General features: G+C 41.2%; 1 protein-coding gene across 11 annotated transcripts in view; it reads right to left on the reverse strand.

Annotated features, from left to right (window-relative positions):
• The window catches only part of TAFA5 (TAFA chemokine like family member 5), a 353,621-nt gene that overhangs the window by 136,381 nt on the left and 198,565 nt on the right, over positions 1-18,675 (reverse strand). For 7 of the 11 annotated variants that reach the window (XR_013991163.1, XR_013991164.1, XR_013991165.1 and 4 more), the window contains exon 3: positions 1,932-1,988. The exons of the other annotated variants lie outside the window; for them this stretch is intronic. Coding sequence is in view for 3 of the 7 variants with exons in the window: in XM_081023877.1 (XP_080880003.1) it covers positions 1,932-1,988 (57 nt within the window). In the remaining 4 variants the exon portion in view is untranslated. The remainder of the gene's footprint in view (positions 1-1,931; positions 1,989-18,675) is intronic. 11 annotated transcript variants of the gene reach the window in all.

Consider the following 18,675-nt stretch of genomic DNA (forward strand, 5'->3'; position numbering starts at 1 on the left):
TGTTCCCACCACAGTACTTTGAGCAGCCTTGCTTAAGTCTGCTGACAGACCAGTGCCCCACAGTCTTTTAGGCAATTGCTTTAACTGGTCCTATTTTTTCACTCATGGAACCAAGCATGGTTGTAGTTTGGCCCATCGCAGAGGGCACCAGAGGTAGAGGAGCACAGTTTTTAATAGGACAGACATTATCTCTGTGTGGCAAGCATTGTTTGTTCATCCGTTTCATGCCCCAACTCTAGTCGAAGACCTCATGATAGTTGTCGTTTTTGTTTTTTAAAAAACCTCATCTGCTAAGGTACACATGTTTCAGTTATTGCAACTGATGGGATTTTTCACATGTGCAAAAGACACACTAATTGAAGAACAACTCACATGCATAGGATTCTTGTATACACATGCAAAAATGCATCTGTGGCAATTGGTGGATCCAGCGCTTTGATCCAGTTGCTTTGATCCAGTGATCCAGTGCAGTCATTATGCTAGGCACTTCCACTTGTACTAGGGGGACTTGATTTCCACTAACCAACTCTCTCTGTGTGTCTCTGTCTCTCTCCCTCTCCCTCTCCCTCTCCCTCTCCCTCTCCCCTTCCTTCCTTCCTTCCTTCCTTCCTTCCTTCCTTCCTCTCTCCCTCTCCCTCTCCCTCTCCCTCTCCCTCTCCCTTTCCCTCTCTCTCTCTCACTCACTCACACACACACACTGCTCTATTCTCCCTACCCCCTAGGCAAGTAAACTGTGGTTCTGGAGTGTTTGCCAACACTCAGCAATGGCTCCTTGAAAAAAGGAGATTTCCTGGGAAGCGATGGAAGAAGGCCCCATGGGCAAAATGTAATTCATGGTTCACAGGATTTAAGTCCTTCAGTAGTAGGCAAAAATAATCACAGACTCTTCCTCTAGCATAGATTAATCCATGATCAACTGATGATAAGAGTTCAATGGGACTGACCGTAGAGTTGGCTTAAATGCAACTGCTGTGTACATATTATCCATTAACTCCCACACTAGGGACTCCTGGCTTATTCTGATTTTAACATCACAGACAGGGTTGCAGAATGAATTCTAAAGTACAAGACTTCAGTACAGCTGCAGTCCATACCTGAAACATCACAGTTTAGCCTAGTTTAAACATCTACTTATACATTTTTGGGGGGTATATAAGGGAAATATTGTAGCATTAGACAGCACCCACAAAATTCCAACTGTTTAAATAATTATTTACAAGATTTTAAATGAATAAATAACTCCGTTTTTTACAAAAAAAGGGGGGGGGAGGGAGGAGAACGGGGATAAGGGGAAACCAATATTTTTTCTCTGTTTACAATTATTTCCAACATTTACTAGTCAATAACTATTCCTAGCTCCAGAGCACATTTTGCTCCAAATATATGCTGCTGGTTACAACAGTGCTGTTGTTGTTTAAATGCTAACCACTACTAACACAACGACAGCTAATTTACAGACGCTGCAAGTAATATCTGAGACCCAGGCGAATGCATTAGGATAATTTTGCAAAGCATTACTCCTCCTTTCACCATAATTAAGTTACAGTTTGCAGCATATAATTTCATTAATATGGATTAGTACAAATATCAATGGCTCAAGCAAATGCAGAGTTGCAAAATGTGTGTGTCAATAAAATAAACACACCGTTCAGGTAATGGGATGTAAGATTAAAACGAGAAGTCACTGCGTTCTGCTCAGTTGTCAAACACATACAAAGCAATCAAAATTGCTCTCGTAATCAGGAAGATGCGCTGTGGTGTTCACCTGTGGTAAATCCTGTTTTGTTTGCACACATTCTCCCTCTTCAACAGCTTCCCTGTCTGCAGTTAAATTTCCCCGTGTAAATACATTCATTCCTTAAGATGACGTATAACATAAAGGCAAAATGGAGCACTATGCAAGCTGAATTAAGTGAGGTGAAGTAACTTACAAATGGGCCAGCAGTCCATCACAACATACCATAGAGTCAGCAAAGAAGCTGTCGTATCTATAGTGAGGAAGAAAATGAGATTTGAGTGGAAGGTAGAAGAAACCTATATTGTGTACCTGGTGAGAAAGGAAGCATCTAAAATTAGTGCCGTCTTTTTTGCAGGACTTCAGCACGGTGGGCTCAATACTAAAGTTTTGATTTCATGCCAAAGCATTCATCTTTTTCTGAATTTTATTAAAGCCTTATTTATAATTCCTTAACCGTCTTTTGACAGAAATTCCCTTGGCTTCCAAACCAGGACATTTTCTTTCATTAAAAAGCTCGAAGGGGATTGTCCTTTCCTTATTTTGAGGGAAATAAAGGCATACCATGCAGAGATAACTTTCTTTGTTTTCCATAGCAACCTTGATAGAATGCAATGAAAGAAATAAGAATGAAACCAAACTGTTGACTCCATTCACACCATATTGTGGCAGCCTTTGGGGTAGCAGGATTGCCTTAAACTAATCAAGCATAGGGAACCTTTTTTCATTTAGTGACCTTTTGTTTACCATCACAGCTCACACACACACACAAAAAGAACTTATAAAGCCACAAAATATAAGAAAACAAAAGCTTGTCTTCATTACATATTAATGTTCATTTATTGTCAGCCACCTTGGGGCCTGTTGTCAGGCAAAATGGGGTTATATAAGCATTAAAAAAATAGAATAAATGCACATTTATTTTCAATTTCAACACTGCATTCTTGCAAACTTCCATTTTATTCTTTCCCCAAAGATTTCAGGTAAGAATATATCTAGCCCAAGCCAACCACATAGCCCAAGCCAACCACATGCCTATGGCAATACCACAAAACAGGATTTGGATACAACAGCACTCTCAAAAACCTGCAGTTTCCAACAACTGGTATTCAAATGCCAATTGGGGTCTCAAATTTCAGCAGTTCCCTGTGCGATGCCAAAATTCGGCAGACACACTCTGCCTTTTGTGCGCCATTGTAAATAATAGGTGGGTCATTCCACACAAAATCACCTGATTTTAATACTCGACCGTGGTCTCACATCTCAGATTTTGTTCAAATTTTGTTTGTGTGTACATACCTATGAGATAGGGGATAATAATAATAATAATAATAATAATAATAATAATTACATTTTAATTATACCCCGCCCTCGCCAGCCAGAGCCAGGCCCAGGGCAGCTAATACCAGTAAAATTACAGTAAAAACGTAATAGGGAAAAAAACCCCCACCAATTTAAAATACAGGTTAAAATGCAATTTAAAATGCAGCCTCATTTTAAAGGTAGCCCATAGATCAAAACCATAAGTGGAGAGAAACATAAGGGTCAGAATGAGTCCAAACCAAAGCCAGGAGGAACAGCTTGTCTTGCAGGCCCCTGCGGAAAGATGTCAAGTCCCGCATTTACCTCTTTCTCAAAGTCTTGCTCTCCTTCCTAAAGAATCTTACTCTCCAAGAAACAGCGCAGCTATAATCCTGGGAACAGGATGCGGCTATAATGTCCCTGAAGACCTCGTCTACTAACTTCTCTGCCGCCCTCAGTTTGATTTGTTTTTTAAAAATGTTGGCAACTTTAATAAATACTGCTTTCAATTAATATTTATTTACTTATTCTCTGCCTTAAGAGCCTCTTAATAGATGGGAAAGGATATGTAAAAACAAAAAGAACTCAAAAACAAAACATACAAGAAGTAATAAAACATAATTAAACCACTTCCAGAAAAGAACAGTTAAAAGAACTTCAACAGCATTATTTACAGAGTCTTATTTTCCAATGATAATTAATTGTCCTTAGATATCCCGTTTGGCAACTCTTGCTTCATTATTTGGGTATACATCATCTTCTTTAAAAGATTATTGCTATAAATGCAGTACTATAGTCTTCAGCAAAACTAATTAAGTGCTGTATAAGCAATGCAGATCAATATTTGTAGAGTAACCAATCCATATTTTATGTATTATCAAAGGTGAGGAGGGGAGGGGAGAGGGAGACTTGCTGATCTATCAATGCAGTATCCAGACTTTTTTTCCCCTACAGAATCTATTTAGCTAAACAGAATGGTTCCAATTCTACATCAAAGACTACTTGGAAGGGTAGGCTACAATATCAAAACCAATAAGCTTTAAAATGCAACATATGGAACTCCTAAGTAGTAGTTCTACAATTACGAATATCTGCAGCTGCTGCTACTACTACTACTATTCCTACTCTACAAAACCCCTTTCAAATCAACAGTTCACATTTATGTAAGTTCTTCTTAACTTGGACAATTTAACTGTGGTTGGTAGGCTGGAACTATTATATACTAAAAACAATCAGGTCAGTGAAAATAGTGGTGAGAACCTTTGGCCCATGAAACCAATTAGGCCTACTAAGCCTCTGAAACTGTTTTGGGCAACCGACACCCACCTTTCCCTTGGCCAACACACCAGCAGGTGCGGAAAACCTTTTAGCTGCAATTGCAAAATGTTAATAATAATTGAGAGAGAACTCTTAAGCACACACCCTTCCCCCCCCTTCCCCGAACAGCTTGATATTTTTTTAAGTGCTGAATTCAAGCCACAGCTGCAAAATAAGGACTGCGTGTTAAGTTGTGGGTGAACATATCAGACGACACAGCGATTCTTCAAACAGCTCTTGTTTATTCACAGGCTAGAACAGAACTGAACTGAAGGGCTCAGTCAGCCTGCTTATATAGAGCTCCAGTACCACGTTACTGTAACAACTTTCTAAAACTATCCAAACACTGAACGTCACTTTCAATCCTTCATTTGCATAACTATCTACAGTAGCCCCCTGCTGGCCCAGGGTGAGAACTTCAGTACATAACACTACGAGTACACCTAGAGCTCAACTAAGTCACACTTAGAGTAAGTCCATTGATTTCAGTGGGTCTCTTCTGAGTATGAATAAAGCTAGATATTGCCCAAAATGTGTTTGGAAGTGATGATAAAGGAGAAATAGAACGGAAATAATGCTTGAAAACCAATAGATTCATGTGGGAGAAGACAGCCTTTGAAATAGTCTGGTGTCAAACCATTTAGGACTTCATGAGTAATCATCAGCACCCTAAATTGTGCCCTGAAACAATTCAGAAACCAGTGCAATTCATTTAAGCCGGTGCATTTTGAAGGAGATTAAGTTTTCAAACACATTTCAAGGGCAGCCCCATGGCAAACATGCAGTAAACCAAGCTGGATGTGGCAAAAAATGTGTAACTGGGACAGATCTGCTTTTCCCCAGGAAAAGGTGCAGCTGACACATTAGCTGAAGCTGTGCAAAGTCAGTCCTTGGCATTGCCGCAAACTGTATATCCAATCCGGGGGCAAATGTATGACAAGAATAACTCCCATACTATAAACCCAATCCTTCAAGAGGAGCAAAATCCTGTTCAGCCTCAGCTGTATATAGTTTCCACTGACTATCAACACTTCCAGATATTGTTGTTATACAATTCCATTCACCATATAGATGGGGTATGTACTTTTGGTTTTATTTCATATTGAATTGTCATTATAGTTCATGCGTATAGTTTGGAATAACGCGGGTGGCGCTGTGGGTTAAACCACAGAGCCTAGGACTTGCCGATCAGAAGGTCGGCAGTTCGAATCCGCGCAACGGGGTGAGCTCCCGTTGCTCGGCCCCTGCTCCTGCCAACCTAGCAGTTCAAAAGCACAGCAAAGTGCAAGTAGATAAATAGGTACCGCTCCGGCGGGAAGGTAAATGGCGTTTCCGTGCGCTGCTCTGGTTTGCCAGAAGTGGCTTAGTCATGCTGTACGCTGGCTCCCTCGGCCATTATTGAGCGAGATGAGCGCCGCAATCCCAGAGTAGGTCACGACTGAACCTAATGGTCAGGGGTCCCTTTACCTTTACCTTTTACCATGTATATGCAGGTCATCATTTCAATAATTCATTTGCAGTTTATGAAGCATTTCTGTATCCTTCTGCTGTGCTGAAGAAGTATTCTATGAAACAGTGGGTATATCCAGAATCACTGTTCACTACGTCTGTTTGCGGACCACTTCGGCAGAGTTGGGCGTCATAAAACAAAGTTTTATAGCTTGTTTTCATCAGATAAGAATCTGACCCACTGCTTCTTTCAGAGACTTGCATAGTCTACAAAGACTTTCAGAGACTTTTAAGACTTATATTTTTTTGGTTCTATGTTTTCAAGAGAATCCATCAAGAGTGCACATTTAGTGACTTTCAGAGATTTATAAGATTTCTGTTTATTTGGATTCTCATATTGTTCAATGTTCTGTATAGATTATATAAAGAGTTTATATTGATATTGCATTGTTGTACTTGGTCATTGTGTTGCCTTGCACATCCAATATATAACTATGCTCAGGAAACAATTCAGAACCTTCATAGCCTCCCAAAGATAGAATGTATGCCATCTATATGTTACTGACACCCAACCCCACATTCCCAGGCAACCACCACCAGCAGTTCCATGTAGATGTTAAAGATGTATAAAATACAATTAGGTGTACAGGACAGGACATGCCAATGGTCTGTGACTGTGCAATGCCATCAGGTTCATGAGCCATCCTAATCCTCAAGTTACAGTTTTTATACAGCGTATAAGTTTTTTTTCTTATACGCAACGTCTGCAGCAAGAATCTTGGTGGCAAAGTACTGGAAAGGGAATCAGTTACCCACTAGGGGAGAGTGGCTATGTAAGCTCTCAGGATACTTAGAATTAGCCAAATTGACAGACATAATAAGACAAAAACCAAAAAGTGAAGTAAAAAAAGAATGGGATTGCCTAAATGAATACCTCAAAAGTCAAGGTTCGAGGGCAGAAATCTGGCTGAGTCTGGAATAACCTTGTGAAGTGAAAGGATATGAAAGAAGGATTTATATCTAGATGTTAGGATAGAGATGATAAAGAAAACAGGAAAACAGGAAGACACAATGAGAGATAAAGGAGGTGCTGTGGGATTGGTGGAAGTCAATGTCTTGTTGTTGTTTTAGTGTGTATAATATTAACTTGTAAGATATGGATTTGTTTTTGTTGTTTTGTTGTTGTTGTTGTTTTAGTTTTTGAATGTTGATTTTTGTGTGTTGTGTATTATTATTTTTGATATCCTTCATGTTGTTGTTGTTGTGTGGAAAATACTAATAAAATTCATTTTTTTTAAAAAAAAGAGAGAATGACCTGGGGAGGAGGAGCAACATTCAGTTTAGCTGTGTGACAGTGTCCGACCTTGTGCTACACATAAGAACTGCAGCAATTCCTGAGGAGCACGCTCTATGATGTTTGCCTTGTTTGATACAGTGCAGACATGTTGTCAATGTGATAAGCCCATTTAACACTTGTACTCTATTGAGAAGAACTTGATAAAAATCTTCCCAGAGAGAAATGACTTTCTGCATGTTTCAGCAACGCATCTAATCGAGTTTGAAAATGGTGCTCGATTCTGTAATCTATCAGCCTATTTTAAGAATCAATTTGTCTCGGATTTTACATGCTGATAAACCTACAAGTGCTCAGCACTTTGTGGGATTCTAATTTCCAAATGTTCTGGAAATGAATCAACACACATTTGGACAGATCAGTTTATCTTTAATCTTATCCATTATAGTGAACGTTTTAGACCTCCTTGACAGTAGAATTTCCATGAAAACCAGGAAAGGTAAGTTAATCATAGTACCATGCAGATACAACTCACAGTGTAGTTTGCTAAAAAGGTTAATAAATTATTGCCATATTGCCCATCACAAATTTGTGTTACTGTGTGCAATGAACTGTTTACTTTAAATATCAGGATACAAAAGAGACTGAATGAAGTAAGCCGCAAGAGCTGCTAAGATAACGTATGAATGCAATCAAGTGTTAACATTGAAGAATCTTGTTATGTTCGTTGTATGTACAGTTAAGTATGAAATCAGTCAGGGACAGATTTTTGCATTCTGGAAATGTAAGTTTGCTAGGAACTTTTTCTTTATACGTATTTATCTTCATAAATGGAAAATCCAGAGTAATATGTGAAAAAAATTGAACCTATATATTTATTTCTTACGATAAGCATATGAAAATGTGTGTTTTTTTAATTCCCCATTGTTGAAGAGCTGCATAAATTTCTTGAAGATTACAAGGACCTGGGGTGGACATCACAGTAAGCCAAACTATGGCTTGCTAAAACCACACAAGTGTCCTTGTCGGGCGGATTGATTTATTGCTCAGATAAGCGTCCGGCACGCTTCCCCATCGCGCAGCTCTGGCCGGCATTCCAAAGTCCACATTCCTGAGCAAAGCAGAGATCTTCAGCAGCGGTAAGAGAAAGACTGCAAAAGACTCCAGTGCCTTCTTCAGTGTGCTTAAATAAAGTCCACTCAGGATCTTAGCAGCTAAAAGCAGTTTTATTTACAGCAGACTATCCATTATCTATCACAGCGAGCAGCATCGTGAAAACACGTCCTCTCTCCTCAAAAGCGAAAGTAGAGAAAAAGAACAAAGGCTTGAGGCTCTCGGAAATGACGCAGAATTTCCCCCCTCCTCTCAACAGTAGGCAGGGCGTACACTCTGAGCTGTTTAACCCTGTAAGCTCAGGTTCTCCTCACAGCCCTGACTTCCTGAAATGAGCTCACACCTTCTTTGTTCCTCCTCACACATTTTCTGCATGAAAGCTTAAGCAAAGGGATGGCTTACTGAGTCATCTGGACCAGGGCTTGTGGTTAAGCTCTCACCTGTAACTAATAACAAACCTTAGTTTGCTCAGTGTTGTAACATGTGAACATGGGCCATAGGTTTACTGCAACATCTGCATCATATAGAAATGTTGTTTCTACTTGTTCCGACAAAGGACACAATCAATGAATTGCAAAATAAGTTACATGGAATTCTAGTAACATATCTATTTGGGTTTGGAAGACAGTTTTGATCTACACTTTGATCTAACATTCTGTTGAAAATGATTCCAGTTACAGATGGGTAGCCTGTAAGACCTATTACAGTCGTTAAGAGTCGTCAACAGGCTCATCTCAGCTATCTGCCAATCTCCGATTCCCACCACCCTTCTAAGTAATACCCCTCCCCACCTTCTCAATATATAGAAGGATCTGGTAACTTCTGTTTCAGTGTATCTGAAGAAGTGTGCATGCACACGAAAGCTTATACCAAGAACTAACTTAGTTGGTCTTTAAGGTGCTACAGGAAGGAATTTTTTTATGTTGAAAATGACTACTGCTTGTTGTTTGATATAATCTAGTCCACCTGGCTGCAGAGAAAACCTTTAAAAACAAAATTGCCCCGCAGTTGCATTTTACTGTCACAGTAGCAACAACTTCAGGCTTGTTTTTTTTTTAAGTTTGAGCATCTCCCAAATACTGCCTCATTCCTCCTACCCACATTTTCTAAACATAAACACATGAAGAAAAAGAAAAGGAAAACCCTTCATGCTCATGCATGAAAACCTTAGATAAACAGTCAGCTGGAACGTGTGTAGAAACGGTAGCCAAATTTAGGCTAATTTCCCTGTATTGCCCTACCTGTTGCTAAGCAATTTGCTTAGGAATGAATAAGTTTACATGATCTTCAGTCTGCACACAAATTCTCTGCTACATAAACAGCAGAAAGGAACAGTGTGATCAGAAGGAGAGCTTTTGCAACAGCAGCCCTTGCTTTCTCCTGATATTTACCAATCTCCTGAGAACTAGCAAACTGAAGCAGCCAGGAGGAATGGAGCAGAGCAGTGGCCATTGGGAAACAGCAGCAATTTCAGTGAACGATCAGGAACAAGTTGCTAGCTTTTTGCAAAGGAAGGACCCCACTCATGCCAGTCCTGGTCCCAGAGTTTCTTTAGCAAAGTAGTTGCAGGAATTGATGAAGCGCAGTGCTGTTAAGTTCCCCCCTAGACCCTTCAGTGGTTCTTGATACCATCAACCATGACATCCTGCTAGACCATTTTCCTGGGCTGGAGCTGGGAAAAAGTGTTACAGTGGCTAAGTTCCTTACAGAAGACATAGGTAGGTGTGGCATTCATACAGAGCCCCAGGTCGTTTCACAGACTATTGACCTGTGTAAAGGTAAAGAGACCCCTGACCATTAGGTCCAGTCATGGCTGACTCTGGGGTTGCGGTGCTCATCTCGCTTTATTGGCCGAAGGAGCTGGCGTACAGCTTCCGGGTCATGTGGCCAGCATGACTAAGCCGTTTCTGGCGAACCAGAGCTGCGCACGGAAATGCTGTTTACCTTCCCACCGGAGCGGTACCTATTTATCTACTTGCACTTTGACGTGCTTTCGAACTGCTAGGTTGGCAGGAGCAGGGACCAAGCAACAGGAGCTCACCCCGTCATGGGGATTTGAACCGCCGACCTTCTGATTGGCAAGCCTTGGCTCTGTGGTTTAGACCACAGCACCACCCGTGTCCCTATGCAGAACATAGTCACTTACAATACCAGGTTCAAGTTGAAAGGGCCAGGTTATTTGAAGAATTTCCTAAAACAATATGAACATCCTCAGGCCTCTGAGGCCCCTGTCAAAGAAGAACTATTAAGAATCACCAGCAATTGAGGCAGGGTCTTGTCAGAGAGGGCCCCATTTCTTTGGAACTCTTGCCCGATGGAAGCCAGCATGGTCCCTGTCTTTGTTAGTTTTTAAATGAACTTTAAAATTTTGTTGTTTTTAGTAATAAGTTTGGGTGTTAAGCAGCTGCTGTTTTGTTTATCTGCTCATTTTTGTATGTGGCATATGATGCTTTAAATAAATAAATACTGACCAAGGGAGGTTCTTTCACACTGAAGATAATGTTCTTTAAACCTTCTGTCAACAGTCTATTTTCAGAGTGTTCTGTTTTGCAACACAGGGGATTTTCTTCGGTGTATAGCAGTCTATTTAAAATGGTTACCTTTAAGTACAAACATGTGGGAGCAGGAAAATATCTATATATTTAGTAATTACTAATAAATATTTGGAAATTAAAGTGTCCCTTGATGTGTAAGTAGTGGAAGGGTATGGTCATAAACCTTTTGCTTAAGTTTAGTCACATGGGTGAATTGATATTAACGGAATTTATGCATAACAATAAACTGGATTGTGATCCTAATATCTAGAAGCAAGCTTTATGAAAAAAATGCATCAGTCTCAAAGTATGCAACATACCTCAGAAAAAGCCTTGGAAGTGTGGTTCATAAATTATACAAAGAAGTAAAACCTGCCATTTTCAAAACTGAATTTAACATAAACTATAGACACTCTCCTCTCTCCCTTCAGTGATATATAGAGTCACTAGGAAGTCAAAGAATTAGTTGGCATCCATCTGTCTTGAGAGACAATGGAAGAGTGCTTCATCCGGAGTAAAGTCAAACAGTTGGAGAGTTACAGCACCTGATGTGGCTGTAGAGACCAATATGGGACAGACATGTTTTTTTGCAGTTGGGGCAGATGAAGGCATTCAGCTGCACCCTGCGGCGTAGCGTGGGTTGTCAGCACCCGGGGCAAGGCAAGTAATTTGCGCCCCCTAACCCGGGGCAAGGCAAGTAATTTGCGCCCCCTAACCCCTAACCTGCCGCTGCCACCAGCTTCTTCTTGCTTCTGCCTGGCCCTGGTCTGGTCTGGTGTGGTTCTCTCCCGCGCTCAGCGCTGCGCTGGGCAGCCGCTGCACTGTCCCTCCCCCAGATAGTCCCTCACTCTCTCTCCGCACTGCACACCTGGCACCCACCCCCTCCACAGTGGGCGGCGACCCAGCGGCTCGGATCGGATTCGCACAGCCAGCACTGCAGTGAGAGAGAGTGAGTGAGCCAGGTAGGGGCAGAGAGCTGCGAGTGCGAGCGCGCCCCCCCCGATGTTGCGCCCGGTGCGGCCGCCCCCCCCCCTGCACCCCCACGCTACGCCACTGGCTGCACCATGGCATTTCTTCTCTCTGTGTTCCTCTCTGAGGTCTTGTCTTCAGGCACTGTGGTCATCTGCAAGGGATTCTCTCAAACTGCCTCCCGCAGCTTGGTCAAACTCATGTTGGTAGCTTCGAGAACACTGTCCAACCATCTCGTCCTCTGTCATCCCCTTCTCCTTGTGCCCTCCATCCTTCCCAACATCAGGGTCTTTTCTAGGGAGCCTTCTCTTCTCATGAGGTGGCCAAAGTATTGGAGCCTCAGCTTCAGGATCTTTCCTTCCAGTGAGCACTCAGGGCTGATTTCCTTCAGAATGGAGAGGTTTGATCTTCTTGCAGTCCATGGGACTCTCAAGAGTCTCCTCCAGCACCATAATTCAAAAGCAATTACTTCCATCACAAAAAATAAATCAGAAAGTAGTCGCATCTCAGGTATTCAGCAGCCAGCTTCCCACACCTCAATTTAAACCCAGGGACGTTGCAGAATGCTGGAGAAATATTTAATGGAAAGGGGGAACCACAAACACACCACCTTGCAAAAATACTATTAACGTTATCCATACACCCACCAAAATCCTGAAGAAGTTCTAAAGCAGTCTAAGAATAAGGGAGAAAAATAGAAGCTTCTTCCACAAAGGAAGAAATCTTTTGGGGAAAACTGAGGAGGTTTTAGCACAGTGCTAATCCATATCGACATAGATTTGGAGTATGCACTGTAAAATGTGAAATATGTATCTGGGTTGTTTAGTAGTAAGATTTATAAGCAAAACATTCTTATTTTGTTCAAAGTGGCTAAATGAAACTCACTTTGCAAGCACTATTTTATTTTATTTTTTACTGAAAGTGCATGGAGCTTGAAGAAACTATTTTTTGGACAGTAAATATTTTAAGATCACATTGGATTTTTTGTTGTAGGAGCATGTAGAACACTTGGGAGTCTGGTCAAGGGTGATCGCTATCATTACCAATCACCCCCACTCCTTTTTTTCTGCTGCAAGTTTATGACAGGAGAGATAAAGGAGTCAGCTGGAAAGGTTTAACCCTGGGGTGGCAAACCTCTGGTCTATTAGCCAAACTTTCTAATGTTAGTTTGTATAAAATACTGGTCATATGAAATATATGAAAATGGCATTGAGGTGAAGGAATCCATCAAGCTTTCCTAGTAACATCTTTTGCATTTACCTTGTAGAACTTGCCTCACACCTTGACTGGTACGGATGTACTGAATTTTGTCATCTGACTTCTTCATATCCTTCATAACAGATTATACACACACACACACACACACACACACACTATACATTTTGATATGAATTCAACCTTCATTGTGAGCTGCTTTGGACACAGTACAGTGGTACCTCGGGTTAAGAACTTAATTCATTCTGGAGGTCCGTTCTTAACCTGTTCTTAACCTGAGGTACCACTTTAGCTAATGGGGCCTCCCGCTGCCGACGCGCCATCGTCGTGTGATTTCTGTACTCATCCTGAAGCAAAGTTCTTAACCTGAGGTATGATTTCTGGGTTAGCGGAGTCTGTAACCTGAAGTGTCTGTAACCTGAGGTACCACTGTAGTCTGTGGAAAAAGCAGCACACAAACAAGCTAAACTGAAAAATCAAACTTGCATTTTGTCCTGTTCTTTGCAATTTCATTTTTATGGAGCCATAGGTCTGTACAGTGGTACCTCGGGTTAAGTACTTAATTTGTTCCGGAGGTCCGTACTTAACCTGAAACTGTTCTTAACCTGAAGCACTACTTTAGCTAAGTAGCACCACCGGGGCACGATTTCTGTTCTCATCCTGAAGCAAAGTTCTTAACCTGAAGCACTATTTCTGGGTTAGCAGAGTCTGTAACCTGAAGCGTATGTAACCCGAGGTACCACTGTACGTCTGTTGCAATTATGTATGTCATCACAATCAGCACTGCAACAAGAACAATACTAGATGTGTTCTATCCTTTTTTAAATCATGCACAAAAGATGAGCTGTACTGGGATAAAATAATATGTTGCATTTGTTATTGTTACTTCTATAGAAATGAAACCATGTCCAAAAAAGGTCAGAGCAACTTGTCTCAGAAGGCAATGGGAACTCTCTGAGTAAGGTGATTTTTCTTCACTTCCTTCCAATTTCAGTGGAAACCAGCATAGTGGTAGTTGAGCAAATACTTCAAATACTGTGAACTTCACTAGACAACTTCCTTTCACATTATACTTTCTACCAATTCTCTATTTTGAGTTAAAACCACTACACTCTCAAAGAAGGAAATTATCATCTTCAACCATTGATGAAACTGTAAGAAGGCAATCAATTCACAACCAGCCCACAAAATCTGGCAAAAGCTTTGCCTTGTGACTTTCAGAAGCTTGCAAATAAAAGACAATGGCATGGATCCTAACATTTATTCCATAACTGTGACATAGTTCACGTTCATTTAACAAGTGTTTCTCACCTGCTGTGTTCCTCTATAATCCTGTATTCACAAAAATCTTCTACTGAAAGTTAGTTGGAAATGATGTGGAAATTGCTATAGAGGGAGACTTGGCAGAAATTGCATCCTTGTTTACATGTAAAGGTAAATGTAAACGGACCCCTGACCATTAGGTCCAGTCGTGGCCGACTCTGGGGTTGCGGCACTCATCTCGCTTTATTAGCCGAAGGAGCCAGCGTAAAGCTTCCAGGTCATGTGGCCAGCATGACTAAGCTGCTTCTGGTGAACCAGAGCAGTGCACAGAAACGCCGTTTACCTTCCCGCCGGAGAGGTACCTATTTATCTACTTGCACTTTGACGTGTTTTTGAACTGCTAGGTTGGCAGGAGCTGGGACGGAGCAACGGGAGCTCACCCCGTCGCGGGGATTCGAACCGCCGACCTTCTGATCGGAAAGTCCTAGGCTCTGTGGTTCAACCCACAGCGCCACCCGCATCCCTTGTTTACATGTACCAAGCAACAATTTAGGATCCCAGCCAGTGGACTGTATCCATACTAACACTATTCTGTTATTCTATGATTCTATAGTTGCAGCTAGTTCTCATAGAAATTAATGTGAACCATTAGTCCATTGTGTAAGCCCCCTTGACTTCAACTGCAACTAAGCACAACTACTCTGATGCAGCCCAATGTACCACTCTTCAAAAATCACAAAATCTTCACTGGTCTTGAATTAGGGAATAATGCTGAATTTACCTGTATAGTTAATATAGCTTCCTGTTGCAGATTCCTCCTCCCCATATCAACCTTAAAGTTGCACTCTGCAGTATGCAAACATTCTAAAATATGATTCAAGCTCTCTAACACAGAAGCAGCAGATAAGCATTTCCTACAAAGAATGTTTCCCATAGGATATATAAGAAGTTGCCAGCTATTCTGCTCTTGTGGCACATTTACAAACCAGAGAAACTGTGGTGGGTGCAACACACCCACACCCCACAACCAAGAACACACAATAAGTATTCTATTTGATATAATAGGCTGCTTTCAGGCCTAAATTCAAAGAGAGGAACATGGCACAACGTTGGCAACCTCTGGGGTATGTTGCTGACACCTCAGAACAAATTATGCTCTAAGAAACTGTCAGAATTGTATTTCTTTAGTACACACACACACACACACACACACACATACATACACCCTAGCTAATTTTAAACTCAAAGCAGTTTATAATTCACCACAGAAACCCATACAATGGTACCTCCAGTTGCGGGCGGGATCTGTTCCGGAGGTCCGGTCAGATCCCGAGATTTCCGCAACCTGAGGACCGCTTCTGCGCATGCTGTGAAACCCAGTCAAATACTTCCGGGTTTGCCGTTTCGCATCCTGAAGTTTACGTAAGCAGAGGGTTACATAACCGGAGGTACTATTGTAATATAAAAAAAGAAAATCCCCAGTAAAATAGCAAATATTTAACATCGAAGCCAAAACTTCATAACAAAATGCAAAGCAGTCATCAAAACTAATTTTGCGATCCTAACCCCCAATCTTTGCTGTATGGGCAGGTTAGGTGGGGAGGCCTTGCCACCACAGAAACCCCCACCCATGATTGCAGAAAGTGTGGCAGATTAAACGCTCCTGCAGACCATGCTGCTCCCAGTAGTAAGCAACGTATTACCCTGAAATAGGATATTACATGACAGGATAGGTACAGAACAGATGACATCATGGATACACTGGATCTTAAGCGAGTGGCATACAACAGAGAGGGTCACAGTCAGTGTTGTTTTTGTCTAGAAAAATGGGTGAATTCACCATGAATTTGTTACAGTGAGTGTCACACTTTTCAACCAAAAAGTGAGAGGTGCCGGTACTGCGTGCCCTTCAGTACCCCATGAGAAAACAACAACACTGTTCACAGTCCAACAATGCTAGCCTGGAGCTGGCAATGTGAATGAAATAATGTCTGCACCCTGACTGGTATGAGTGGCAGGGCTTTAGGGACGCGGGTGGCGCTTTGGTCTAAACCACTGAGCCTCTTGGGCTTGCCGATCAGAAGGTTGGCGGTTCAAATCCGCACAAGGGAGTAAGCTCCTGTTGCTCTGTCCCAGCTTCTGCCAACCTAGCAGTTTGAAGGCACACCAGCGCAAGTAGATAAATAGGTACCGCTGTGGTGGGAAGGTATATGGTGTTTCAGTGAGCTCTGGTTTCTGTCACGGTGTCCCATTGTGGCAGAAGCGGTTTAGTCCTGCTGGCCACATGACCCGGAAAGCTGTCTGTGGACAAACGCTGGCTCCCTCAGCCTGAAAACGAGATGAGCCTTTGACTGGACTTAACCGTCCAGGGGTCCTTTACCCTTTACCTTTACCTTACCCCATGGAAAACAACAACAACACTGTTCACAGTCCAAGTCTGCAGCAATTCTACCCTGGAGCTGGCAATGTGAATGAAATACAGTGGTACCTCGGGTTAAGTACTTCATTCGTTCCGGAGGTCCGTTCTTAACCTGAAACTGTTCTTAACCTGAAGCACCACTTTAGCTAATGGGGCCTCCTGCTGCTGCCGCACCGCCGGAGCACGATTTCTGTTCTCATCCTGAAGCAAAGTTCTTAACCCGAGGTATTATTTCTGGGTTAGTGGAATCTGTAACCTGAAGCGTATGTAACCTGAAGTGTATGTAACCTGAAGTGTATGTAATCCGAGGTACCACTGTAATGTCTGCCTCCCATATTGAACCCTGACCTGTATGAGTGGCACCCTACTGCAGTTTAGGATCGCTCTAAAAGATACCAAAGATAAACCAACAGAAAGAGAACAATCATGTATGAAGGTACTTTCTTTCACCTTTGGTGGACATGCCCAAGGATTAAGACATTCTGGGAGATGATCTATAATGAAATGAAAAAGGTATTTAAATATACCTTCCTGAAGAAACCAGAGGCCTTTCTCCTGGGCATGATCGGCCAATTGGTGCCAAAGAAGGATAGAACTTTTTTTATGTATGCAACTACAGCAGCAAGAATACTTATCGCGAAGTATTGGAAGACACAAGATTTACCCACCCGGGAAGAATGGCAGATGAAGTTGATGGACTATATGGAATTGGCAGAAATGACTGGCAGAATCTGAGACCAGGGAGAAGAGTCGGTGGAAGAAGATTGGAAAAAGTTTAAAGACTATTTACAGAAATATTGTAAAATTAATGAATGTTAGAAAAATGTTGGAATGAAGATATATGGCTTTAGTAGAAATGTCATAAGGAATTAAGTATAAATAGATTAATAGCGAATTAAAGGGGAAAATAAGGTTAAAATGTGTTAAGACAATTATAGGATAGAAAACAGGAAGATGGAAAGGAATTGCTGAAACAACTAATAGAAGTGGAATACAAAAAGGGAGGTGTGAGGAGGTCATGGAAATAAGTGAATGAAAGATAAGATATTGAAACTACTTGATGTGTTTTAAATTGTTTTTTTTGTTTTTGTTTTTTTGTTTAAATTGTTTTTGTTAGTTTAGTGTTAGGTATTGTTTTTGTATTGTATTGTATTGTATCGTCTATTTTTTTCTATGTAATGTTTAAATTGTTGGAAAGTAATAAATATTATTTTTTTAAAAAGAAAAGAAAAGAGAACAATCATGTAAAAGCCTTTCGAATCTGCCAGGTTTTACAAGAAGTCTTTCAGAAGATCCTTATATAATCTGTGTAATCTTCTTACCATTATCTAAATAAAAATACTAGTTGTGGTAAATGTTGATGATTCAGCAGGCAAGTTCCACTAATGCAGCTCAGATAATAAATACTTCATTATATCCAGACCCACCAATATAGACGGAACAAAGAAAATCATATCTGATTTACATCTCAACACAAAATGAAAATTGCCACTCACTGCCTGATATCACACAGCACGTATTTCAAACCCTAATCACAGGAATTGCTATTTTCAAAGCACAGTCAAGGAAACCAACACAGTGGCTGTATTACAGATTACAGTGTTAGATGAAAAATAATTCAGATTGCACTTCTTGATTTTAAATTAAACAGATAGGAGACATCTACAATGAACTAAACTTAATTTAAACATTTTTATTTTAGTCCAATGACATTACTCTCCCCTCCTTGCAATGCACATTTCCAACCGTAACAGAGGGGAAAATAATACCCAAAGTGCTTTAACATCCAGGCCTTGTGGCAAAAACCATCAATGCAGTGGTAACTATTTCAGCAGACTTCAGAAATAAATAGTTTATATGGGATTTTGCCTCCTTCACAACACAGCTTTGATCATGTGGCCCCCTCTGGCAAAGGCTAAATGAGGCAGAGATTTGATTAAATGGCTGCAAATGTCTTGCTAGCTGCGTTTGCATTACCGTTCTTTAAACTAAAACAGTGCACTGCGATAAAGAACAGTCAGCGCCTTCAGGATCTTTGAACTGGGCGATGCAAGACTTTTTATAC

The sequence above is a fragment of the Podarcis pityusensis genome (assembly GCF_964106645.2).
Source record: "Podarcis pityusensis genome assembly, chromosome: 10".
Lineage (NCBI taxonomy): Eukaryota > Metazoa > Chordata > Lepidosauria > Squamata > Lacertidae > Podarcis > Podarcis pityusensis.